General features: G+C 46.9%; 2 protein-coding genes across 2 annotated transcripts; one reads left to right on the forward strand and one right to left on the reverse strand.

Moving 5' to 3' along the window:
• Positions 1 to 1,043: 1,043 nt before the first annotated feature.
• LOC109749832 (mannose-6-phosphate isomerase 1) lies at positions 1,044 to 5,241 on the forward strand. Its single transcript, XM_020308777.4, has 5 exons — positions 1,044 to 1,476; positions 1,576 to 1,743; positions 3,266 to 3,478; positions 4,181 to 4,447; positions 4,565 to 5,241. The coding sequence occupies exons 1-5, from the start codon at positions 1,138 to 1,140 to the stop codon at positions 4,946 to 4,948; spliced, it is 1,371 nt and encodes a 456-aa protein (XP_020164366.1). The 5' UTR covers positions 1,044 to 1,137; the 3' UTR covers positions 4,949 to 5,241.
• Positions 5,242 to 25,110: 19,869 nt separating this feature from the next.
• Positions 25,111 to 27,019, reverse strand: LOC109749833 (transcription factor MYB2). The gene is made up of 2 exons (XM_020308778.3): positions 26,379 to 27,019; positions 25,111 to 26,288 (listed from the first exon to the last, which is right to left on the reverse strand). Exons 1-2 carry the CDS (start codon positions 26,557 to 26,559, stop codon positions 25,435 to 25,437), a joined length of 1,035 nt encoding a protein of 344 aa, XP_020164367.1. The 5' UTR covers positions 26,560 to 27,019; the 3' UTR covers positions 25,111 to 25,434.
• Positions 27,020 to 27,456: the final 437 nt, after the last annotated feature.

Raw genomic sequence — 27,456 nt, forward strand, 5'->3', positions numbered from 1 at the left:
ATGTCATGAAAGTGGCACATTCATGACAAATATACCGACGAAAACACATATTGTCATCCTTGCCGAGGCCTGTTCAAGCTACCGCTCTCAAACCCCACTATCCTTGCATCCTCGTACTCCAGACATGTCGCCCCTCGTCTCTGAAACCAGCGCACGCGCACACTGTTGTCCACCAAGTCGTCGACGAGCCCACATTAGAAAGAAGTTGATTTGGGTTTTATAAAGCATGATTTATAGCGTTGGAAGCATGACTTTCATATACGGTGGAAAGAAATACAAAATTCTAAAGCGTTTACAGTGTTTGAAGCATGACTTCTGTGTGATGGAAATAAACTTGTAACCTTAAGGAAGCATTGTGGCTCGTGCAGCTAATGCCGTGGCTCATGAGCTAGCTAAGGCCCTGTTCGATAATCACCCGCTCCCAGAATCTGCAGAGCGGGGAAACCACAGCTCCTCCGATTTGAACTGCAACTCCGCTTCCGGAGTTGTGGAGTGGAGCAGTACCGAACAGGGCCTAGGTTTAGCTCTCTCTAAATATTTGTAATTTATAAATAAAAGCTGTAATAATTGGCTTGACGAACCTCGAGGCTCTATCCTCAACGCGCATCGTGGACGATGGAAATGCATTTTAAAGTTGAAAAATCCAGCCATAACGACCTTCCCAGAATAAAATAAAAACCACTGTATCTGGTAACAAGGAGACTGACGTGCGATATATCAGCCTTCACCCCCTACGAAAACACACACGATTACCTTATTTGGATCTGTAAAATAAAATTTGGGTGGCAATTAGGGATAATAAATACTTTCTCAGGAAAGAAATAGTATAAAAACGCTTAATCACCGTACGTATTTCCCGATCCAACGCCTTCCAGCGAGCCAAACCAGCATACGCCACTACGTGGAAGCGGCGCGGCAAATCCAACGCGTGGCGCCCCGATCGCCCATCCGACCGACGCGGCCGGTTCGCCCGCCACGCCACGCCGCGCCGATCTTCTCCCCTCCCCTTAAAATTCCTCCTCCGCGCCCCGTTCCCGCACCGATCCCACGAGAAATCAAACACCCGCCCACGCCACACCACACCACACCACACCACGCCCAGACGAACTGCTCCCTCCCTGCTCCGCACGACAGAGAATGGGCGCTCCCTCCACCTCGCCGTCGCCGTCGCCCTCCCCGCCGGCGCCGCCCGAGGCCTCCTCGCCGGAGCTGCCGCTGCTGCGGCTGCGCTGCGGCGTGCAGCAGTACGCGTGGGGCCGGCGCGGCGCCGCCTCCCTCGTCGCGCGCCTCTCCGGAGCCCCCGACCCGGACCCGGCCCTCCCCTACGCGGAGCTCTGGATGGGCACGCACCCGGCCGCGCCCTCCGCCGTGCTCCCCGGCGGCGAGCCGCTCGGCGCCTGGCTCGCGCGCCGCCCCGCCGCGCTCGGCCCCGCCGTCGCCGCGCGCTGGGCCGGCGACCTCCCGTTCCTCTTCAAGGTGCCTGCCGCCTCTGTCCTCTGCTCCCTTGCCCGCTCTGCTCCTCTCAACCATGACGCGTTCGCGAAGCTGACCTGCGATTTTTCCGCGCGCGTGCAGGTGCTGTCGGTGGCGAAGCCGCTGTCGATCCAGGCGCACCCGGACAAGGGGCTGGCGGAGCTGCTGCACGCCATGCGGCCGGCCACGTACCGGGACGCCAACCACAAGCCGGAGATGGCCATCGCCGTCACCGAGTTCCGCGCGCTCTTCGGCTTCGCCGGCATCGAGGTGCGTCCGTGCGTCCCAACCGACGCCGCGTGCGCATTGTTTTGTCCCCGTGGTTGCGCCTCTGCATATATACGATTATATTTTAATAATTTGTCATATAGATATAGAGTGTATGCGCCAAACGTGTGCGCTTGGACTGTCAGACTATTTTAGGCTCAACTGAATCTCGATAGGAACAAGCACGCCTTGACTTCTTCAGGATGCGAGGCACATGTTTAGATGCGTGTTCCAGAAGAAAATGCCATGGCAATTGTTTATTCGTAGTGCAAAAAATCGTCGAAAACTGCCACCCATTGGATCTAGATCGTGTGCCTCTGGGGGCGTTCGCTGGGATTTCACCCACAGCGAACGTTCGCTAGATAGCTTTACCAAACCAGGGAACCTCGCAAAAAAGAAACATGCTTTACCGATTTTTTTTACCAGGCAAATGGTTGTTTCAACTCTTTCCTAGTCGATGTACATTTACATGTCCGTTACTTCCTGCTGGCTAGTCGATATACTCATCAAGCTGTCCATCAAGAAAAGCACATATTTATTTGAAAAAAAATGCATATCGGGCACGAAATAATGGTGTCCCACAACCAATTTTGCTGACATGTAAATATGAGGATCTATCTTAACACATAAATGCGACACGCGGGCCAGCCGGCTGTCGCAACTATCACCCATCCAAGAAATTGTCGGTGTTGCTTGGAGATAGACACTGGTGCCAGAACAGGACACAAATTTGGGGTTTTTATCCGGCTTTTCATATCTATTCCCTTTTGTTCTTTCCTTTTTTGAAATAATTCCCTTTTGTTCTTCGTAGAAGCTATTTTTCACCCCTATGTGTGTGTGGATTAAACTCAGGATCTACTACTTGTTCATTCCTATCAAGTTGAATTCTATGGTAAATGTATTGTAGTATTAAGGTTGAATTCTGTACAAGGCCATATGTAACCGATTGGCTATTGGTAGGCGGTAAATACAAATGTGCTCCCTCTGTAAACTTTTATAAGACGTTTTAGGTGATCTAAAGCGTCTTATAAAAGTTTACAGAGGTAGTAGTTTATAGGACGACAACTGAAATGAAATTGGAAACAGTAAGTACAGTTATTAGGCTAAAGCCTTCACAAAACATGTTGCGACGAACATCCACCAGAAATAATACTTGGATTAGTAGTTCTTCCATATGGCCACCGAAGTAGTACATATTTGCTTTTTCACCTGCCTAAACAGGTAGCTTACAAACAGTTCCTAGATCAATACAAGAGCAAGTACAAATTTATACTTCCATTTTACGTTTGCTTTAATATTTTTTTCCTTTTTGCTGTTGTCTTTGCTTAGCCGCACATATATCATATATGTTTGATGATATCAGGAGCAGATCACACATTTTCTTGCATAAAGGTTATCATTTTCTTAATAGAAAGAAAATCATTTGCTTCAAGAACAGGCACAATTTTACTGGCATCAATGTTCTCTTAGATGCCTTCTATCAGTTTTACTTGTAAAGTGATATGCTGTTTATACCATGGTGTAGGAGCTCAAGGATGTTATAAGGACTGTACCTGAAGTCGGAGGGCTGATCGGACATGAAGATGCTGACAAGCTTATGACTGTAAAAGAGTATCATGGTGGCAATGATGTAAAATCCAGTCTGCAATCAGCATTCGCTAAGCTAATGACAGCAAGTAAAGAAGCAGTTTCCGAAGCAGTTAATAAATTGAAGGGTCGCCTGAATGATGAGAGCAAGGTAAAAGCTTTCTTAATCTAGAACGTATGTGGTCATTTATATTTTCTTGATGATGGCAACCTGTTAAACCACACAACACGTAGTACTGAATGTAACCTGCTAAGTGACATCGTTGCCTCCAAAGCAAAAGTAAAAAACTATGTTGTTTACTACGCTGCATTTAAGATGTTATATGTAATACGGAAGATGTCAACATGATATTTTACACATGGTTAGTATAGATGACAAACTGAAGGTGTTGCTCCCAAAGCCTGAAAGCCCTATATTCATGTTGGATATATTACATTTGGACTAGGAACATTGGAAACTGTGAGTCTTCAGTACTGATAGGTAGATGCAAAAGCTACAAGAACACTGTATCGTCTTTTACTGTCAGATAAGGGTAAAAGTTGTGGTTGACCTGGTAGATTACTAGATTAAATTGCTAAGAACTATTGGTTGGAATGACATCGAGTTACTAGGGAAGATAAAGCTGGTAGAAGATCATAATACCAAATCATAGTTTTGTCTAAGATTTTACATTACTTAGATAAAATTTCTGCTGTATTTCCTTACTGTATGAAACGATCCTTGACAGAAGATGATGTTCAGCAGTATGGTGCATCATTATTCAGCAATGTACTTTTCATATTTCAAAAAAAAAAGAATATTAATGCCATTTGACAAGCCTGAGATTCTGTTTTTGTTGATGATGATGTTCAGATTCGGACCTTAACAGAGAAGGAAGAGCTCGTTTTGTCTCTGGAGCGACAGTATCCAGAAGATGTTGGTGTTCTAGCCGCCCTTCTCTTCAACTATGTCAAGCTCAGTCCCGGTGAAGCAATTTATATCGGTGCCAATGAACCACACGCATACCTGTCCGGGGAATGCATCGAGTGTATGGCTACTTCAGACAACGTTGTTCGTGCTGGTTTGACACCTAAATACAGAGATGTGCAGACCCTCTGCTCCATGCTAACATACAAACAGGTGAGTTTAGCTTGAAATTGTGCCGACTGTCGACCGTGGTCCTAAGAGATTAGAGCTTGCGTGTGCTAGCTTAATGTTCTCTCCTTGATGTTTAAACAGTATATTTTCTGTATGCAGATCTTCCCTGAAATATTGAGAGGGGTGCCTGTGCAGCCATACGTACGACGCTACACCCCTCCGACTGACGAGTTCGAGGTCGACTGCTGCTTGCTGCCTCCAGGTGAAGTGGTTGTCATGCCACCGGTACCAGGTCCATCCATCTTCCTTGTCATGACCGGGGAGGGCGAGGTTCAGGCAGACTCAATGTCAGATGGCGAGAAGGCGAAGGAAAGTGACGTCTTCTTCGTGCCTGCGCACACCGAGGTTAGGCTCTCTGCCTGTGGCCATGCGTCGATGCAGCTGTACAGAGCTGGGGTGAACAGCAGAGCATTGTACGCCTGCAACGCTGCTGCTGCGGGGAAGAGGTCCCAGCTGCAGAACATATGCGAAGTGGCGAGTTAGCTGGGGCGCCGATATACTGTATAGGCCGATCAATGAAAGTGCTGTCCAATGGACGAGTAAAAATAAGGTCCTTGATGTCTTTAGAACAAGGTCCCTTGCGTATAGGTCTTCTGCGTGCTCTCTGCTGTTATAGAGAACTAACTAATGGAGTTATTGGTGAATAATAACAAGTTTCAGTCGTTCTGTTACCTTGTACTTAGTAGTTGTTCAGTAACCAAGTGTAAAATCGTGGGGCTCTCCAGTTGAGAAGATAATTGGAGATGCTGAAAATACCAGCACCAGTTGTTTGTTCCTCTTGGTTACCAGGACAGGACCCAGGCGTGCCGAGGTCCGCTTACATCCCGTCGACGGCGTGATTCTCTGTCTCAACATGCTGAAGGTTCTGTTCTTGCTTCACTCTCACCATTTGTTCCGGGTTCTGGGTTTCAGATGCTCCAGTCCAGTGCATGACCATTTGCGCCACTTGTTCTGATCGCTTGTGTTGCTTTAAGCAGTGAAAAGCCTTTTCTTTTAAGTTTATTTAATGGGTTTGCCGTCTGGGCTGTGTTACCAAGAGCAAGCAGAGCCTTGGAGTTTAAGCCTGCTCTCCAGTTCCAGACTTCCAGTGGCCGGATGTAAATCGTGCATTCTTCAGTTCAGAGGATAATTGGAGATGCTGAAAAACTGCTGATATACCAGTGCCTGTGCATTGCAGCGTTCTGCTTGTTCCTCTTGGTTGCCAGGTCCGGGTGGAAGATCACTGTCGGGACAAGACGGATCCGATCCGTCGACGTGGTTCTCTGTATCAACTCTCGACATGCTCAAGGTTCTGTTGTTGATTTCTGCACTGAAGTTTTGGGTTTCAGATGCGCCACCCCTCGACCCGAAACCCCTCTGAATTTGTCCCTGCTCCACTCGTCAAACATTAGTCCCAATGGTCGGCTGCACGCACGGCCAGTTTAATTCAAGCAGCTTCGGAGAACCGGTCAGAAACCGAGGCCTGTCATCGTCGCCGTCGCCCATGTCCGCGTGCTGAATTGCTGATGCACGCACTCGCCGGTCTCCGTCAACGGTAAGAGAGGTAAACAACTGAACATGTCGCACTCTCTCTTTCCCTTGCCGTGGTCTCAGGGAACCCCGGCTTTGCTACTGCCTGCCTGGCTTTGTTAAAGCAAACGTGTGGTATTTCGGCCGTCAAGACTTTCAGAGACTTCAGAGTTCAGAGAGTTTCGCCGGCTGAAGCAAGCTGCAGCTCTGCCAATCTGCCTTCCTTTCTTGCTCTGCTGAAGGAGTACTTAACAGCTGTTAACACTGAGAGTAGGAATGAATGGATGGTGCTGAAGGCAGCCAGTGTTCACATTAGTTACCTGGCACATCAAGGAGGGAAGCTTCAAACTTGGCCTGGTGTCAGTTCTTCTCACTGGTTTTTCTTTCTTCCGGCTATTGTCTTCATTGTCGATGGCTATGTGTTTATTAGCAGGAAAACTCGGGCGAAGCAACCTATTGTTGTTTTCCAGCATGTGTGGAAAAGCAGTTTCCGTTTGGAAATTGGAAGATCATAGAGAAGTGGGTTACTAGAAGACGTGGGCAAAAGTTTACTACGCTGCATTTAAGATATTATATGAAATATGGAAGATGTTAACATGATATGCTTTACACATGGTTAGTATAGCAGACAAACTGAGGGTGTTGCTCCCAAAGCCTGAAAGCCCTCATTTCATGTTGGATATATTACATTTGGACTAGGAACATTGGAAAATATAAGTCTTCAGTACTAATAGGTAGATGTAGAAGTTACGGAACACTGTATCGTGTTTACCGCCAGATAAGGGTAAAAGTTTGTGATTGACCTTTTAGATTTACTAGATTAAATTTCCAAGAACTACTGGTTGGAATGGTATCGAGTTACTAGGGAAGATAAAGCTGGTCGAGGATCATTGTATTAAACCAGAGTTTTTTTTAAGGATTTAACTTTGACAGTGTGTATATAGTCATGAACGAGTAATAAGTTGATTGATATCTTTAGAACGCATATAAGTCTTCTCCATGCTCTCTGCTGTTATAGAGAACTAACTGATGGAGTTATTAGTGAATGCTAAGTTTCAGTCCTTGTGTTAACAATAAGTTTCAGTCATTCTATTTTCTTTGTAGTAGTTCAGTAACCAAATGTAGATGGTGCGGCGCTCCAGTTTCAGAGGATGATTGGAGATGTACCAGTACATTTGCAATGTTGTTGTTTGTTCCTCTTGGTTACCAGGCCTGGGCGAAAGATCTCTGTCGGCACGACGGACAGCGTGATTCTCGGTGTGTAGATGCTGAAGGTTTTTGCTCTCTTGCTTCCTTCACTGAAGTTTTGGGTTTCAGATGCTCCACCTCTTGCTCTAGTCCAATGCATGTATATTTGCACCACTTGCTCTGTGGCTCTTTTGCTGTTTGCTTGTGTTGCTTTCAGCAGTGAAAAGCTCTTGCCAATCTGGTTTTCTGCCCGGTTTTCCTAATTAGCTGGGCAATCTGGTTTTCGCTCGGTTTTCCCTAATTAACCGAGCAACACTTTTCTTCTTAATGAATACAGGAATCCTGCCATTTCGGAGAAAAAAAAAACTCTTGCCAAAGCCTTCTCTCGGTGTGAGGCTCTGTTTGCCGTCTGTGTTTTTTCTTTCTTATTTTGAGTGGGTTTGCCGTCTGGGCCTGCTCCTTCCTTGGCCCGATTTGGCTAAATGGGCACGCCCTCGTCCATGGCGTGGACCCTGGCCACTTGGGTGCACACACATCAATCAAGTATGCTAACGAAAACCCCTCTTAATTTGTCCCTACTCCGTTGGTCAAACCTTAGTCCCAGTGGCCGGCTGCACCAGCAAGCACGCCTAGTTTTATCCAAGTAGCGCCTCGGAGAACCGGTCAGAAACCGGGACCTGTCAATGTCGTCGCCGGCCGTCCGCGTGCTGAATTGCTGATGCACCCGCCGGTCTCCGTCAACGGCAAGAGAGGTAAGCAACTGAACACGTCGCGCTCTCTCTTGCTATGCCACGGTCTCAGGGAACCCCGCCTTTGCTGCTGCCTGGCTTTATTAAAGCAAACGTGTTGTGTTCCGGCCGTCAGGACTTTCAGAGACTTTGAGAGAGTTCCGCTGGCTGAAGCAACAGGTCTGCTCAACTCCTTTCTTTTTTTTACTCCCTCCGTAAAGAAAAATAAGAGCATTTAGGTCTCTAAAGTAGTGATCTAAACGCTCTTATATTACTTTACCGAGGGACTACTTAACAGCTAACAGTTGTTAACATGAACTGGGAGTAGGAACGAGTGGATGTGGCTGAAGGCCGCCAGTGTTTACTGTCAGTAGAATAATCTTCTCCCCGTTGTTGTGATCACATTAGTTATCTGGCACATCAAGGAGGGGAAGCTTAGAGCTTGGTCTGGTAGTAAGATGTATGGTCATGTCACGCCGGACTTCTTGCTCCTCGTCTTCCTGTCGATGGCTACATGTATTTAATCAATGGCGGGAAAACTCGGGCGAAGCGACCTATTATCCTCCGGCATGTGCGGAGAAACTCGTTTGGAAATCGGAAGGTCATACTAGCGGGTCGCTACAAGACATGGACAAAGCAGTTTTCGTTTTGGAAAATTGGAGGATTATATGCACTGGGTCACTAGCTAGAAGACATGGCCATATGTTTGGACCCTTCTCAGAGTGCTGGGGCAGTCGGTGTCATTGCCACCTCTCTGATGACAAAAGCCTGGGGAATGCACGCAGCTTCGGATATCGTCGAAATCATTCAAACTTTTGCTATCCTGGTAGACAGTTGCTGTGAGGATTATATAATGGATTTCTAGCCTCTAGGGTATGGCGATGACTTGGGAGGATAGCATCCGCTCGGAGCCTTCATCTGCTAACTAATTCAGCTTCTGTTGAACAGTACGGTTACCATAACACCACAGAAGCCTAAACTGTTTATAGTACATATATATGGACACTAAAAGTTACTAGAAGAAAAGAAAAATGAAAAGATATTTTGTACGGATCTCTATGTAAGATCTCACGAATATAGCAACGACTGAGACTTGGTGTCGATTGAGATTTAGCAATCCCGTAAAAGTTAGGCCAGTAGCCAATTGTTAAGAGTGTATGTACCTCAAAAAGGGTACGACCAGACATCCTATGTATGGTATAAGTAGCATGTTTCCGTGTTGCCGGTACGATGGCATGAGCAGCCTGCTGCGTGCTTCTTCAGATTCGTTGCACACACCAGATAGCTACACCATTCGATTTGACTGAACCATGTCCACACACCCTACTGTCATACATAGGACCAGACGACTCCCTTTCCTGCCTTACCCTTGCGACCTTGTCACTATGGTTGGAGGTATTGGAGTGCATCTTTTCTACTAAAACCGTGTACGATATGGTAAACAACAGCATCTCTTGGCACCTAGAGCCCTCAGGCAGCTTCTCCACGAAGTCTCTGTACCGGGCCATCGCCCCCTGGCTTGGGCTTGAGCCCGTTGCTCTGATTTCGTCAATCAAATTGCCGCTAAAGATAAGAATCTTCCTATATATGGCAATGGATTTGGGGCCGCGTCCCCTCCGATGTGTAGGTTCTCAAGTAGAATGGCCTCGGGGATGGGATCTGTCCTTTGTGTGGGACGAAAAAAGACTCGAACCACATCTTCATCTCCTGTGTGTCCGCCCAATTCCCATGGAGCCGCCTCCGCGAGGTGGTTGGTGGTCGTTGGTGCAATACCAACTTCCCGGACCTCTTCGCCGAGATCCAGGCATCGCCCCCGTCGAGCCGCCACATTAGGTGGCTGGCCATTGGGGTCCTTGCATGGACGCTTTGGACAGTTCAGAATAAGCTTGTGATCCAACGTGTGCCTCTTCGACGTGCTACTGACGCGGTGTTCAAAATGTGCGGCTATTTGCAACTTTGGCGGCCTCTTAGCCGCCGCCAGGACCAGGACGCTATCAACATCAGCATTGCCAACCGTCGCTCGATGGCTCTTCGCTTGACGCCACCCCTTCCTCCTCCACCACCTGAGCCGGATTAGACTCCTCCATTGCGGTTCTACCACCTTTGTTTTATGTTATTTTCAAGGCTTGTTGAGTTGTGCCCTCAGCAGAACCCTTTCGTGCTTCATGTGCTTGTCCGTGTGAACTTGTGTTAAACTTTGTGGCTGTGGTGGTTAGCCTTTTCCGGTAAACAACAGCAACAAAAATCAAAATTTTGATTCAGGTGGGGTGCTCATGTTCCCCGGTTAAAAGTGCAACCTCCCTCTCTTTTAGCTTGCTGATTTTTTATTCGGCATCGACCAGATTTTTTGTCCATTCGATCCACTCCAACTCACATGCATCACGATGATCCAGGGAAGGGGAGTGGAAAACGCGTCGCTGCGCCGCCTAGAACCGCTACATGAGGAGAACCGTCGATGAGGGAGGCTGCACGCCATGGATCACCGGGGAAACGAATCACGCAAGCGGGCACTCCCAGCCGCCGCCGCCACCATCTGTTGGTGGTCGGAGCTTCGCCCGGCCGCCTCATCTGGCGGTGGCGAGGGGGAGGTGGCGGTGATTTGGGCCGTCGGCGAGGTTTTCCCCGTGTCGACATAGGAGCGATGTGGGGGCTGGGAGTAGGAACGAATGTAGTGTGTCGAAGGCTGCCAGTGTTTACTAGTGCTAGTGGTATAATTTATTTATTTATTTGCGAATATGCATGGTGCGTATCATTTCATTGATATAGGACAGAAAGTACAGAGTCAAGAGTCATTATCCTCGTCCTGCATACATTGGCGGAAACAGGGGACCAGCAAGGACCCTAGGCCCCCCTAACACCATTGAATCAAGCATAATATGCATGTGAATATGTGATTATTTGCTGCTAAAATGGTGTGTTCTAATGGGCTGGCCCTCCCCAACAAAGATTAACAACACTCGCCCCCCCCCCCCCCCCCTCGTTTGATTTTGCTGGCTCCGCTGCTGACTGCGTATGCTAGGGGGGGGGGGGGGGGGGGGGGGTTGGCTCAGCTAGCCCTCCTCCTGGATGGTATGAACCAGGTGGGTTTGGTGGGTTTGCAATGAAATAGCTTCGGTGAAAATATAGGCATTCCGGTGCATCCAAATTGTCCATGTGGAGAGCACAATGAGCGAACCGAGACCTTTGCTGTGACTAACCGGGGAGTCTTGGGGGGGGGGGGGGGGGGGTTGGCTCAGCTAGCCCTCCTCCTGGATGGTGTGAACCAGGTGGGTTTGGTGGGTTTGCAATGAAATAGCTTCGGTGAAAATATAGGCATTCCGGTGCATCCAAATTGTCCATGTGGAGAGCACAATGAGCGAACCGAGACCCTTGCTGTGACTAACCGGGGAGTCTTGCATGGCCAAGGAGCACCATTCAAAGAAGTCTCTGGTGCCTTCTGGTGGTTGAATGGTTAGGTGACACTAGGAGAGAACGACGTGCCAGATGATGTGAGATAAGGCGAGCAGGAGGTGGTGCATGGTTTCGGTCTCTTGGCCGCAGAGAACACAAGCCGATGCGTGCGGTAGTCCTCGATGGGCAAGGTGCACCGTGGTCCAGCACCGGTCGATCCCGACGAGCCATAGGAAGAACTTGAGTTGTCAGTGGGGGCGTTGTCGTTGATCCTTGGACTAGGGCTAGGTGCTAGTGGTATAATCTTCTCCCTGCTCTTGGGATGAGATTAGTTACCTGGCACATCAAGGAGGGAAGCTTGGAATTTGGTCTGATAACATGTACGCAATAGCTATTTGTAATTTGTGTAAGTCGATTTTGTGGGAGGCGGATGAACGGTTGGAGAAGAAAAAGTGCTGGACGAAAAAAAAGAAGGGCGGCCGTTATATCTTAATTTAATGGCCCGAAAAATCGACTTATCCAAAATAATTTTCCAGACGACTTATGTTCCATGTATACAATGATGTATGGTCATGTCACACGTACCTCTCCCAGTTTCTCGCCGGTTCTTGATTTTTTTTTTTCCGGCTATTGTCTTCCCGTCGATGGCTATGTCTTCCGGCATGTGTGCAAATTTTTCTTTTGGAAATTGGAAGATTATTCTAGGAGGTCAGTACAAGGCATGGACAAAACAATTTTCGTTTGAAAATTGGAGGATCATATGTGGTTGGCCACTAAAAGACATGGCCATATGTTTGGACCGTTCTTTAATTGGAGTGCTAGAGCAGTCAGTATCACTGCCACCTGTTAGATGACAAAAGCCCGAGGGATGTAGCTTCAGATATCTCTGAAATCATTGAAGCTTTTGCTATCCTGGCAGGCAAATATATATATATATATATATATATATATATATATATATATATATATATATATATATATATATATATATATATCTGACTGATGACTTGGAGATGGAACGACTTCCAAGAGTCTGCTCTACTAACTAATTCCGGTCCATTCGGACCCAGTGATATGCAGAGAAGCTTAACTGGTGCTGTGAAGCATGTGAACATCCAAAGTTAGGCCAGCATGCAGCAAAGAGTATATGCTTTAAAATTGGACATCGTATGCTGGTATAAGTAGTATGTTTCCATGTTACAGGCACGATGGCATAACATAGCATGCTTCTTCAGATTCATTGCACATGATCGTTATGCCACTGGATTTGACTGAACCATGGCCACACAGCTACTGTCATTTATACGACCAGACGACTCCATCTTTCCTGCCTTGACTCTTGTCCCTATGGTTTTGGAGTACAAGTCTCTTGCTGGAGTACAACTTCTCTTCCAGAACCATGTAATACCACATATGGTAAAAAATAAAACAATAAAATATCATAAAATAAGACATGGACAAAGCAGTTTTCGTTTTGAAAATCGGAGGATTGTATCTAGCGGGTCGCTAGAAGACATGGACAAAACAGTTTTCGTTTGAAAATCGGAGGATTATATGCAGTGGGTCACTAGAAGACATGGCCATATGTTTGGACCCTTCTCAGAGAGTGCCGGAGCAGTCAGTATCATTGCCACCTCTCTGATGACAAAAGCTTGGTTGAGGAATGCACGCAGCTTCAGATAGGCCAGAAATGATTCAAGCTTCAGGTAGACCGTTTGTTTTGAAACAAAGCTTCAGGTAGACAGTTACAGTGAAGATTATGCAATGGATTTCTAGCCTCTAGGGTATGGTGATGACTTGGGAGGATAGCATCTACCCAGAGCCTTCATCTGCTAACCAATTCAGCCCTACTAGTAGTAGTAGTTTTAGTTGTCTGAACTGGAATCTGTAGCTCGTTCTGTTGGTTTCCCTTGATGGAAATCGGAGGGGGGAAGCCCTTCTTTGCTTCAAAAAATTGAATAAAAATCAGCTAACCAATTCAGGTTCTGTTGAACAATGCACCAGAGCAGCCTAAGCTGTGTAGAGCATATATATGGACGAAGTTCAAAGTTAGGCAAGCAGCCAAGAGTATATATATATATACTTCAAAAGGGGTACGAGCCGACCTCGTATGTCTGGTATAAGTAGCATGTTTCCGTGTTACCGGTACGATGGCATAAGTAGCCTCATGCATACTTCTTCAGATTCGTTGCCCACATATGATGGCTACACTATTTGATTTGACTGAACCATGGCCACAAACTCTACTGCCGTTTATACGACCAGACGACTCCATCTTTCCTGCCTTGACTCTTGCCTCTATGGTTGGAGTGCAAGTCTCTTGCTGGGAGTACAACTTCTCTTTCAAAACAATGTACTAGTACATATATGGTAAAAAAAAAAAGTATTTTTTTTAATCTGTAATCGGTGTGTGTGTGTGTGTGTGTGTGTGTGTGTGTGTGTGTGTGTTTTGATGAAACTTTCCACGGGCGGGCGTTGCTATATTCTTTTAGCTAGCTGGTTTTCATCCAAATTTTTTGTCCGTTCGATCCGCTCAATCTCGCACGCATTGGCATCGCCATGTTTTTGTGTGTGTAATGATTTATGGTACAGCACTCCGTTCATACACATCACAATCCAGCACAGCTCCAGTCCACAATGTTGTCATGGGCTCATGGATGCTCTCCAAAACAGTTGCCAGTAGTAGTAGCCATATGGATACAAAGCTTCCTACCAACACGTCAACTCGTTGGCTCTTAGAGCATCTCCAGCCGTTGGCCCTCCAGGGGGCGCCTAAAATCGCCGCCTGGGGGTGACACGGCGAAAAAAATAGGCCTGGGGGCGAGTTGGCCCCCAGCCGCCGCCCCCAGGGCCGGCCTCAGGCGCGGGAAAAAAAATTGTGTAGCAAATTTACGCAAAGTTCGACTAAAACACGCCAAATTTCGGCAAACTTTGGCTTATATTCGCGGATTTAAGTCGAGTAGTCGCCATTACATATAAAAACTAATATAAAAAAACTTGTTGAAGGCCGAGAAGTCGCCGCCATCGTCGGCCTTCTCCTCCTTGACTCGGGCGCCCCTGCTGGACCCCTCCCCGGCTGGTGGTGGCGGCGGCGCGTCGTCGTCGTCGTCGCTGTTGTCGATGATGACGACTCCTCCTTCGTCGCGGCCTCGGCGGCGCTACTCGAAGCGCCGCAGGGCGGCGCGCTGGCGCTCCGTCGCCATCTTGATGGAGTCCGGGGAAACGCTCGGCCATCGGGGAGATGGAGTGGCTGGGGAGAAGAGATCGGCGGCGGCGCTCGGGAGATGGAGTGCTTGGGGAGAAGAGCTTGGCGGCGGCGCTCGGGAGAGGTAGAGAGGTGGCACTCATCACAGGCGAGCGAGGCCATATATAGCCGCGCCGCGTCCGTGTGTACGTGTCCGAGGGAGGGGAGGCGTCGGCGCGCCGCCCGTGAGGAATCAATGGCAAAGCTGACCGGCGGCAGCCTTGCCATTGATTCCCCGCGGGAAACCGAGGCGTCGGGAGAAGACGAGGCGGGCGGTGTCGCTGACGCGGCTGGCCCGCGGCGCTTTCGCGCCAAAAACGATTCGCCCTGCGCCCCCCAGCGCGCCGGGTTCGGGTTGGGTCCGCCGGCGCCAATTTCGGCCCGAGCCGGCGAAAAAAGGACCCCTGGGGGCGTGACTGGGCCGATTTTTTGGCGCCGGCGGCCGAAAAGTCGCCTGGGGGGCCTTGTTCGGGGCGCGGCTGGAGATGCTCTTAGCCTGATCAGGTTGCTCCATCCATGGGCACCAAGACTTGATGTGTGTGGCCCAGAAGACATCCCTGAAATCATTGGAGCTTTTGCTATATATCCTGGTAGACAAATAACAATAACAAATACTAGTACCTTTGTAAACTTTTATCAGGCATTTTAGGTCACTAAAGTAGTACTTTCTCCGTTCCGAATTACCTGTCATGGAAATGGATAAATATATGAATTTATCTAGAACTTAAAATAACATCATATATCCATTTTTGCGACAAGTAATTCTGGACGGAGGGAGTATATAATATAGATCAGGGTCTAGTGAAGATTATACAATGGGTTCCTAAGCTCTAGGATGTGGAAGGAATAGCATCTACCCACTAATCCAGGTCGTTTTGAACAGTGCAATATTGCACCATAGAAGCTTAAGTTGTGTGCTGTACACATCATATGGAACATTCAATAGTTAGGCCGGCAGCCAAGAGTGTATACTTCAAAAAGGTATGAAAAACGAGTAGACATCGTCTGTCTGGTATAAGTAGCATGTTTGATGTTTTCATGTTACGGGTACGACGGCATACGTAGCGTAGTGCATGCCTCTTCAGATTCATTGCACACACCTGTTTCTGATCGTTACACCATTCGATTTGACCCAACCATGGCCATGCACCAGACGACTCCCATCTTCCCTGCCTTGACTCTTGTCCCTGAGGTTGGAGTGCAAGTCTTTTGTTCCACTTCTCTTCTTAAACCGTCGGGACCAACTATTCGTCGGTTGAATGGAAAAATAATATCATTTCCAGTCTATTTTCCTCGTTGCCGTTAACCCACCAGCCGCCACCGGCATACCCACCGTGCCCGTGGCCTGCATTTTTGTTGCACCGCCGCGCCACTTGGTCATACCCAAGTCGACACCTCCATCAACGCCTCGGCCATCCCTCTAACACACCCTCTCCTTTTCCGGTGCCGGCAACCCCCGTTCCTCACAACCCACACAGTTGTCTCTGATATCATCCTCTCGGCTGGTTGGCGCCAGCCATAGAATCAGCGGAATTGAAATAAAAATACAATTATGGCTCCTTTGATTCAAAGGATTTGCATATGAATTTTGGTTGTTCGACTCATAGGATTGAATCCTATATGAATTTTTCCTAAGGATTTCTTTGTACTACTGCATACTATAAGATTTCTGGCACCCACTCAAACCATTGAAAGAATCTTTATCTTCATTTTTTCCTATGATGCAATCAAACAATCCAAAATCCTGTAGAGTTGAGATGACCATGACATTTTAATCATATGTTCTCCTATTCCCATGTTTTTAGAATCCTGCGAATCAAACGAAAATTCGCAGGGCCACGTAAGTGCGGGGGCACTCACTAGCCAAGGCCCGCCGTTCGTTCGATTTGCCTCGTGATTCGCGAAGTAGTTGAACCCCACACAGAGGCACAGTAAAATAGAAAATCCTTCAAAAAGCTTTAAGTTTAAATGGTGAAACTTACGGTTTTTGCATGTAAAAACGCCTAGTTTCAACAACGTCCATAGATACAATTTTAAGCATTTTTTCCTGTTGGTCGTAGGCACAAAACAATTGATTTTTATCTATCGCTCGTACTAAGTTTCAACATTGAAACTTAAGATATTTTTTAAAGAATCCAGAAAATATTCAAAATGGATCTTATTTCAAAGCGCTGGTCACGAGAAACATGAATATAAAAACAGAACTTAATTTGGGGTTTTAACCAAAATTTCGTTTAAAAGGTATAAAACTTTGAAAATCAGAAGCCAAAATAAAAGTCCGGCACCAGAAACCCGAGTGCGTCCGCACTTGTGTGCCGCAAATCCTCGTCTCGAATCAAAGAAGCCCTTACTTGAAGAATACCAAATGCGAAAACCATGTATATATGGCCAAAATAAGAACAAAGAACAAACATATATGGCATATACAGTAGAAACAGTCCTTAAAAAAAGAAGGTCCTACATACAGTACTGTATTCCATACACATCCCAATTCGGCACAGCTCGAGACCTCCAGTCGACATGCTTCACCATGAAAAAACATGTAGTACGTATGTGCAGTGCTGTCATGTTTGCTCTCTAACAGTTGCCCAGCAGTACAAGTAGCCACACAGATACAAAGCTTCCTACCAACACGTCAAGTCATTAGCTTGGCCTGATTGGGTGGCTCCATCCATCGGCACCAAGAAGACTTGATGTGTGTGGCCCATTCCATTGGGTTTTTTCTTTCCTTGGAGCCGAGCCAAGTCGTTTCAAATCATAGGGGCACCATCGATCAGCAACATGACAAGGAATGGTCGATTTGCTGGATATATACGATGGGTCCTGACCGACCTGATTGGACGGGATGGGTTCCCTGTTGGACGGGATGCGTCTAGTAGTGTTTATCGGTGGAGCAGAGAATAATAAGCCCCGTCCGGTCTGTCCCCAATGGAGATCCATTTGTGGGAACAATTAGAATTCCTAATAAATTAAGTGAGTCTACTGAAATGGAGCTCACATGTGGACGTTTATGAGGTGAACGCCGGCCGGCCCCCACTTGTCGGCATGTGGTGCCAATCTGTTACCCTGGTCCCATTCGTGGGAGTTGATGTATTTTACTCTAGAAATAAATCGGGTGATAGATTACGTATTTCTTCAATGGTTTAAGGTGGAGAATGTAACTCAATCTCAAGGGCCGCTTTGGTTATGCTCGAATTCAAAAGCCTAGGGATATGCCAACGTAGGAATTAGATGGCATGGCCAATGAATCCTACGAGGCTAGGGGAAATAAGAACACATGAAATTGCAACGTAGAAATAGATGTTGTTTGGATGCACCGCACGAAAAATTCTAGATTTTTCTCTCTCTGAAGCATCTAATATATTTCATTGTTATCAGTGAGGAAAATAATTATTTCCATGAGGTCGCATTCAATGGAAAATATCCTTTAGAATCATATGCAAAGTTCCCACAAACCAAACAAGCTTGATGGGATAAATTCTTAAAGAATGGAATCATTCAAAATTCATATGAAGTTCCTTTTAACCAAGTGGGAGGGCCTTACCCATGACGTGCTTGCTCCTACGACTAGGAAAGATTAACATCAGGGAATCCCGCCACCAGTAGCGCAACTACCCACTACTCTTACAACCAATCACAGAAATATAGACACCAAACAACACAAGCAGTTCACATAGCATCATGGCATGGAAACATTTTTGAGATGGGGCCGAGGCCATGCAAGCGTTTTCACCCTAGATCACTCCTCTACTGCTGGGCTAACCTAGCTAGTGAAGGTTGTGTCATTCAAGGCATCATGGTACTCCAAGACAATACATCTAGGAAGGAGATATCACATGAGTGTTGTTTTTCTCGGATGCAACCAATGAAGAGCATATCGAGACGTTTGGCCCGAAGCCCGAAATTTGAAATCACTTGACCCAATGAATGCATGTAAGATCGGCAACCATATGATTTTCCAACTTTAGAAGTTGGGTCGACGAAGAGTAGACACACAAATTCTCACTAGTGTCACTTCAACCGAATGCATGAAAATGGCAAAAGTGCCCCTAGGTGGGTATCACACCAGCCTCACGGCTCAACTGCCATCGCAACCAACAACCTAGGTAGTCACCCCAGCTTCCGTGCCACCAATGACAGAGCTATGCATCATATGTTGGTAGGACCGAGGCGGGCTAGCCTATAGGGAAGCCCAATTTTCTCTCTCGAATGGCCCAATTCTTATCTTACACCCATGTGATATCCTTCGGGTTTACTAACACTTAGCTTCACCACTGCATGCCACGATCACTGTCACATAGCCTCAATGGCGGGAGATCATCAAGGGTGCGGGATTGGAAAGCGGGTGGCTGCTGCACTCCATGAGTAATAATAATCGGTATCAGGATGCATAATTAGATCTAACTCTAGTTGTTTTCGACGATGGCAACAAGGATGAAAGATTGAAGGGAGGGTGATGCCTAGGATTGGTCGCCCCAGGTGTAAGAGTAACAATACTCGATATCAGCCTATCAGGATGCAAAAATAGATCTAACTCTTGTCGTTTTGGATGATGGCATGAACATTGTTGTGATTCCTATAGATCTAACCCTTCTCTTTGGGGACGATATGTATAGTGGGTTTCCAAAATGCCATACAATTAAAGGCTGAGGGAGCACAGCGCTGCAGTAGGCTAATTGACTTTAAGTGCTAAAGGCATGTGTGTAAGTGGAAAAAATGACTTTATTGAGCTTGATGGATTTTGTCGACAAAGACATTAAAACAACTCTCCACCACACGATGAACCGAAGAGAAAAACTCCCCCTTTCTACTTTTGGTTTGGGTACTGTATTTCCTTCCTCGTGGTGCATACACAGATTCATGTAGGGCACGATAGCTTCCCCGGGCTGTTTTATGTGTCGGGTGTTGTAGACGAAACATTGTTCATCCTGCACGCTCTCTTCACCACCGATGTCGGGGCGACCTAGTCCAGCTTCTCCCATATCAGCCTGGCTTCTCTCTCCTTCATCGGTGGTGGTGTGTTTGCGGTGTGATGCAACCACCCCCCCTCCCCCCCTCCCCCCCCCCCCCCCCCCCCCCCCCCGCCACATATAGTTGAAATGAAACGTCAGTGAGTTTGGTGATGTGTTTGTCTTGGGCTTCATTGTATATGATTTTCGTTCGTTTTTTCATAATACACCTAAACAACCCTTCTTCTATATGAATTAAATTAGACAGGGCTCCTATCGATTTCTCGAGGAGGAAAAAACATAATGCACTTTTCTGAATCGGTTGAGCCTTAACAAAACCTCGGCCAATCTAGATCTAGAGAAACCGTACCCTGTGGTGGATACAAGCCTAGGGAAGCTATGCCTATAGCCCTAGGCCTAGGACCAACATCCCTTGAAATTTCTTACAAACTACTGAAAATTTTAAGAGTTCATTGTTCAAACTACTTCAGCCCTTGGGGTAACTTGCTGCTAGCTCCAACCTGTGGTTGGATGGTTAAAGGGACTGTGGTATCCCCAGCCCATCAGGTTTCAAATCCTGGTGCTCGCATTTATTCCTGGCTTTATTTCAGGATTTCCGGCGATGCGCATTTAGTGGGAGGAGACGTTCCCGTCGACGACGAGGTGCCTACGGTGACTTCGTAAATTTCAAGATGATACGCCGGCTCAGTCTTTCGGAGGTGCTCATAGGGGTAGGGTGTGCGTGTGTGCGTTCATAGGGGTGAGTGTATGCGCGTGTATATGAGCGCTTGTGTTTGTACTGATGTTAAAAAAAACTTGCTGCTAGCTCGGCCACTGACCATACCTAGAGGAGCACGACACTGTATCCAGGCTTTAAATGCTGGGAGGCATGTGTGCAAGTGGAAATCCCGACTACATCGAACGTAAGGGGTTTTCGTCGACAAGGACTCCAAGATAAATGCATAGACGCTACAGTATATTTGATTTTATGCTGATGCTTATTAGTATGAGCTGGCTAAATTTTCAGCTGGTAGCTGCACCCAGTTTTGCGGTGCGCTGTAGAAAATTTTGGACGTGTGCGCTTGTCCGTGGCGGTCAACCGGAACAAGCAGGGGGACATGGCCGGGCTTTGAAGCCTCCAGCAGCAGGTCTACCTCCGTCCATTCTGCCAACAGTGGCCGATCCATCCATCGAGTGCCCCAAAGTTATTGCAGTCCAGGAACATTTCTGCGTTTGTCAGATCATCATCAGGTCAGCTCCTCCCATGCAGCAGCAGCAGCAGCAGCAGCTGGCCAGGTTCTGTTGCGGCCTCTCTCTCTCTCTCTCTCTCTCTCTCTCTCTCTCGATCGTGTTGCTCCATGGAAGGGAGCACGCTCGCACGCATGCATTCATTCACGGAGAGTCCACGAGAGAGTAGCTAGGGGCGTGCATGCAATGCAAAGCCGGCACTGTGTATGCTGGGAATCCGATGGACGACCACACAGCCACGCACTGTTTATGTATTTGAAACGTAGACCATACAGCCAGTATAGCCCATAAAAATCACTGTACGTACAAGAATCCTTGATTTGGTCGTTGCTCCATTGGAGGATTCTGTTTCCTTTAGGTTAGATCGACTCTGTAGAGTTTTCCCCTTTATAAAATATTGCTTACAACTTAAACCATGGGAAACAATCATATAGTTTTAGTCCAACAACAAACCCTAAATGATTTTTTTTCCTAAGGGACAGAACTCTTCGAAACTCCTAGGAAACTCTTTACCTATTGATAAAGAGGTAGATATTCACCTATATATTGATAAATCAACGAGCCAATATTTATATTATTTCAATCTGTACACATGAGGGTTATCTCTAGCCTTCACAATAACGAAGATGCCATTTCCTCGGTATCTCTATTTCTACATAACTTTTAGCTTTCAATAAGAAAAATAAAGCAGAAACTTTTGCTGCAGTTCCATCGATAAGAAAAGAAAAAAAGGAATAATGCCTTTAAGACTACGTCTTTGTTTCCCATTCGATCACAACACTCTTCTTCTGAAGGAAGAACTTTAGTTCTTGTCATTCACTATCAGATATGCCATACCCCACTTTCTTTAAGAGGAAGTCCACTGGTACAGTGCCCTTGAAAGCTGCATGAGTGTTATCAAGTCATTTTTTCTGTATATTGCTAGCCATGCATGATTTTCTTCTCCATCCATAGAGAACGCGATTAATAATAAAGGACAAATGGATGGTTATGAATGCAAAGATTGTTCGCTCTCCCATCAGATTTGATGCCATGACATGACCCATCATTTTCCCTCATTTTCCCGTTCAGACTACGTTTGGCATTTGCCTCAAGAAGTACGATTTGCACTGTCGTTTTGTCATTTTCTCAGCCACCTTTGATAAGGTCCTGGGTACTACCTCCATTACAAGTAAGTGGCATCATTGACATGGTCTTCAAGATGTAGCTTTATTAACCACTAATTTCAATTGTCATAAACCAAGAAAATCATAAGATTTTGGCAAAAAAAATTGATAGAGATATTTACAAATATCCAATTTGAATAACTAAAATGGCATCTGTCCAAAATGATGTGGAGGGAGTGTCTTGCATGCACAACTAAAAATACAAAGGCAAATAATCTATTTAGCTAGGGTGCATGCCATATGTATATATATGCCTATATATAGTATACATTTACACACATACTTCAAGATAGAGCTTGTATTTGAATTAAACTGGCCAATGCCATATGTATTAGTTAGTTAGAAAGTAGTAGTGTGTAGGTTTTAGAGAACACGTGTGAAACTAGCTTTGATGTCATTGATGACAACATACGAAAAAGAACTAGACCTTGGAGCAAACAAAGAAAACAAAGAGAAGCATGCCCATGACTCCCAACCCGAAAAAAAGACTCCCAAATCCGCAAAAAAAGACCCCCAACCCCCAACCCGCAAGATCACACCATGGCACTGCTAACAAGGACCCAAGTGGAGAGGCTCCCCAGCCAAGGAGCGGTTGAACCTTTCGGTAAATGAAATGTCCAAGCCCACGACACTTGCCCATGGCAACACATGAACCAAGTAAATTCCACTCCATATCACCGACTGTGGCATAATACATCATCCACCTTGCCGGTTGTGTTATGAAAATGTTGGATCGTAGTTCCCAAGCACGTGGGGCATCAAAGGAGTTCATGGTGTGCAACACCACCACCATGTGGCTGGTAGATTAGACTATAGGTTTTCACCATAGCTTGAATGGGGAATGAGGTGGAGCCACTACAATCAAATGGGGAAATTAAAGGGTCGGGGAAAGGGGTGTGGTGTGCATAAACACTGCAATTCTTGTTAATTAACTAATGTTAGTGACACTACGTATATAAAGTGTTCACTAAAACACAATTATATATGAAACAACCCTATATGATGTAGCAAAGTGAGTAACAAGAAAGGCTTACCACTAGGCAAGTAAGTAAGCACAAGTGTACAAATAATCAAAGGGAGGCACAATGACGATGAGGTTATGCCCGGTTTTCAAATCCTTGTTGAATTCTATGTCTCTATTGGTTTGGATACTAAATCTCAATGATCACAACCACTAAGGGTAGATCTTGAGGCGTTCTCAGCATTCACAAACTTCCTGAGACGAATCCTAAATCTAGAATGCTCCCAAGTGACTCCATCCGTCTAGAAGTCCCAAAAACTCCACAAGTAACAAGCTTGATGAAGAAATGGAAGGGGGATTCTAGTTTTACTACATTGGATCTTTGGTCTAGGTACTAGCCCACTTTCCCTCAGTTTGATGGAAGAATGGGGGCCAAGGAGAGGAGCTTCAAGTTCACAAAAAAAAGAGGAGCTTCAAGCTCTTTTAATGGTGGAAATCTCACATCCAGAAGTCGATCCTCCGGGATCCAGAAGTCGATCCTCCAGGTGAATAGAGCGTTCTAGGAATCATTTCGTCCTCACTAGTAACGAAACTAGATGTCCCAAAATAAGTCTGGAGCCGCCTTAGGGATCACTCAGGGGTCTATCGTTTCGGGTGCATCCGGCTAATATTTTAAGCTATTTAGTAGACAAATTGGATAGTCCGGAGTACGTCTCAAAGCCTTTGGGCTTCCACCACGGCTCAAACACAACACAACGAACAGTTCCTTGAGGTACAATTTAGTGGATGTTTCTTTAAGAATTTTGAGTATCATGAGACATGCTTAGGCACTGATCCAACTCATCAGCCTTCATCCAAGCTCTCTTGGTAGTACAACATTCATATGCCACAAGCATGTGAGAATTATTAATAGGCTAATATTTCTATTCTACTGATCTGACCCTTATATGTGGTATATATAGAGTACACAGTGGGATTGAGACTTGGAGTACAAGACAAGTTACATGTGGTTTAAACATATTCTAACTCTCCCTCCTTATCTCTAACATAAACATAATGGACATCGATAGCCAGCGATCGTTTGCTAGCAAGGTGGCATTTGCGACCGGCGCGGCTGATAGTTTGTGAAAGAGGGGGTGGCATTTTTGCAAAACTGCCATGGCAGTTTATTTAAATTGCGGGAGTTTGCGGGATAAACCGCCACCATTTGATCTTGATCAGATAGCTCTCTGGGGGCGTTCGCTGGGATCCCATCCCCAGCGAACGTTCACCAAATATCTTTTCCAAAACACATAGTCGCATAGAGAGAAAAAACATTGCATAAACTTAAATAAGCCTTCTTCTTTTCCCTATTTTTTCTTAGGGGGGGGGGGGGGGGGGGGTCTGAGTAGCTTTCTTGCTTTTCCATGAGTGTAAAACCTCCTCATACTATTCATGTATAACTTTTTTTATACAAAGTTATAAGGGATACCCCTACACTATATATGGGAACCGAAAATGCTTTCTTGGTGAAATTTGAAACTAGGTGCCAAGATTTGTATATCCACCCCCAAAATAAGTAGGCTCTCACTTTCTAAATCATGTATATCATTAGTCCCCTAATCACTTGCTACACACAGGAATATCCACTTGGGTGAAGATGTCTTTTCTGAAGAGCATCCATGGACATCGCCGACGAAGAGTCCCTCCATGATTGGATTAGGGCCCTCCATATCTGGATTTGGCGATGACTGGACCGCATCCACCTTGCTTCCTTCAACCAAGGAGCCCCTCCCCCAACAATACATGCTTGCTCGACAACCATCTCAGGAAGGCGGCAATAGGATGATAGGGGTGTGGGTGGCTAGGGTTCCAGGTGCCCTCGAGAGAGAGTGACGAAAAGTTGGGTCTTACACCCAAATATTGTCCAAAGTCACAACTTTTAGAGATTTGTTCGAGGGAGTGTCCATACCTAGCCAGTACCTGTGGCGACTTATGACGGTGAACGCATCATCCGCCCGACGACAATCGATCATCTCTTGTTATGATCATGCTTTAATAGTTTCAAAAGCCCTGAGAAGCCCCCTCTTAGAGCGACATGTCAATATGTCATTGCCAAGCTGATCAGCCATGTGTCTCACACATCCTCAGATGTAAGTGCACCACCCCCTCACCAACACAAACGATATCACTTGGAGACAACGACCACTCACACACACACACCAACAAACAAGTAGCATGAGAAAGATGGAAGTAAGAAAGAGCACACACGTACGTAGTTACTAGATCCAAAAGGTTACACCTCATTGATCAGATCCAAAAGGTTACACCTCATTGATCATGCATATGCACCACATCGACTACACTAGAATCAACAAGTAAAAGAGAGCTAGAGCTAGCAATCTCGATCAATTGGTAACTTTGATCACTACTACATGGTTGATGATGATGATGAGCTCCATTAGCCAATGTGACATCTGGCTTTAATATAGAGAGACGTTGCAAGAAGCAACGTAGCTAGCTAGGAGTAGGAGAGTGCCATCCATCCATCCACTTGGCTGGGCTTAATTTAGCTTAATTAATCACTAGCTAGCTAGCTAGAATTTTCTAGATCCCTCCTCCCCACTCGCCTGCCAGCTTCCTCGCCGCGTGGCACGTCGCCGCCGTCGTCGTGTCGTGGTGATCGCCGTCGACCATGGCGTCACCGCCACAGTAGCTGTTGTTGTAGTTGCCGCCGTTCACCATCATCATGTTCATGGCGTTGGCGGTGCAACTCGAGTAGTTGAGGTAGTCGAGGAGCGTGGCGTCCGGGAGGTACGACTCTGCCGGCCCTAGGTCCAGCCCGTCGAGGCCGAGGCTTCCCAGCAGCGCCGCCGAGTCCAACTCCATCCCACCGGCGCCACCGTCGAGGTCGCCTCCGCTCGGGTAGCAGTACTGGTCCTCCCAGTTGAGTTCGGAGAAGCAGGGCACCGGCGCCGGTTGCAGCGCGGCTGCCGCCGTCGATCCGGACGTGGACGCGCTCGGGCTCGGGTTGAAGCCGGCGGCAGGGTAGCAGCAGAGCTGGTCGCTGCCGATTGCCGCCGACTGCGAGGAGGACAGGACGCCTTGGCCGTGCTGCTCCATCAGGGGCGGCGGCGCGGCCGTGGAAGCAGCGGCCATGGACATCTTGTCGAGGAGGCGCGGCATCCAGTAGCAGCGGACGGCGTCGCGGAAGACGGCGGAGTTGGCGTCCACCTTGAGCTGCCTCGCCTGCTTCTGCACCCTGGTCCGCCAGTAGTTCTTGATCTCGTTGTCGGTGCGGCCGGGGAGGTGCTGCGCGATCCGCGACCACCGGTTGCCCCACTTGGCGTGGAGCTCCAGGATGACCAGCTGCTCCTCCGCCGTCAGGTTCCCCCGCTTTATGTCAGGCTTCAGGTAGTTCAGCCACCGGAGCCGGCAGCTCTTCCCCGTCCTCTTCAACCCTGACATGACAGAGATATATATACAGCAGTAAGAAAATATTCATGGCGATCGACATGCATGGCCAGATGCATGGCGGGAGATCAACTCACCGGAGCAGCGGGCGAGGAGGTTCCAGCGGCCCTCGCCGTGGCAAGCAATGTAGCTCATGAGGAGGTTGTCCTCCTCCAGCGTCCAGGGGCCTCTCCTCAGCTCGGCGGCCTCCTCCTCCATGGCCGCCATCGCCATGGGCCCAGCTCCTCCTCCTGCTGCTGCTCCTTTCCTCCGTGACATTGTTGGTCACCTCGTAGCTACTATATATGACTATGATCGATGAACCCCTCTGTGGGCACAGCTAGGTAGCTCCCTTACCTTATAGATAGATGGGCTTGGATATGACCATGCACAAGTACTACTACTACTAGCGAGTGCAGGAGTGTACTGTGTGTGTAGGGGGTTAGGATTTCGGAGCAAGGAGAAGTGGGAGAGATGAGATGAGATGAGAAGAGGGCCTAGCTGCAGAGACAAGTTATTGGTGGCTAGCTACCCTTTTATAAGGACTTGTGGCAATCATATGGAGCGTGATCTTTTTTTTAGGGTAACTGCATCCACGCTCCTCCAAAGGCTCAAGGACTTTGGCCTGCAGTCTGGTTCTTGGGAGGAAGATAGAAGGGCAAGTGTGTTGTTGGAAATCAAAAGCTGGTGAGATGTTTCAAAGCTTCTTTCGTTTTTAATGGGGATGAGAGAGAGAGAGAGAGAGAGAGAGAGAGAGAGAGAGGCTTTGTGGGAAGAAATAGTGGCCTACTGATGTTTAGATTCTTTCCTACATGAAGCGTGTTTGACTGAACAATTTGTCACCCTTGCACTATTAGGATTAGACGAGAGAGGGAGGGGATGGGCAAATTGTTGGATGTACACATATGTGCATTGTGAACCACCACCTCCTTTTGCACTAAGAAACAAAAATAAATAAAGGAGTATAAATTCTAGAAGGAATAGCTAGCCTTTTGTGATAAGATCAAACCCAAATTATAGACATGTACACCATATGTACATTGATACCTCTTTATCCTTCTCCTGATAGAACACCTCAGTAATCAATAAGTATATGCACACCTAGCTAGCCTTTTATTCCATCAGAATAATTCTTTTGTTGTCCTTGCTTGCAGAAAAGAAAGGAAGGAAACAAAA

This window comes from Aegilops tauschii, chromosome 3 (assembly GCF_002575655.3).
Source record: "Aegilops tauschii subsp. strangulata cultivar AL8/78 chromosome 3, Aet v6.0, whole genome shotgun sequence".
Lineage (NCBI taxonomy): Eukaryota > Viridiplantae > Streptophyta > Magnoliopsida > Poales > Poaceae > Aegilops > Aegilops tauschii.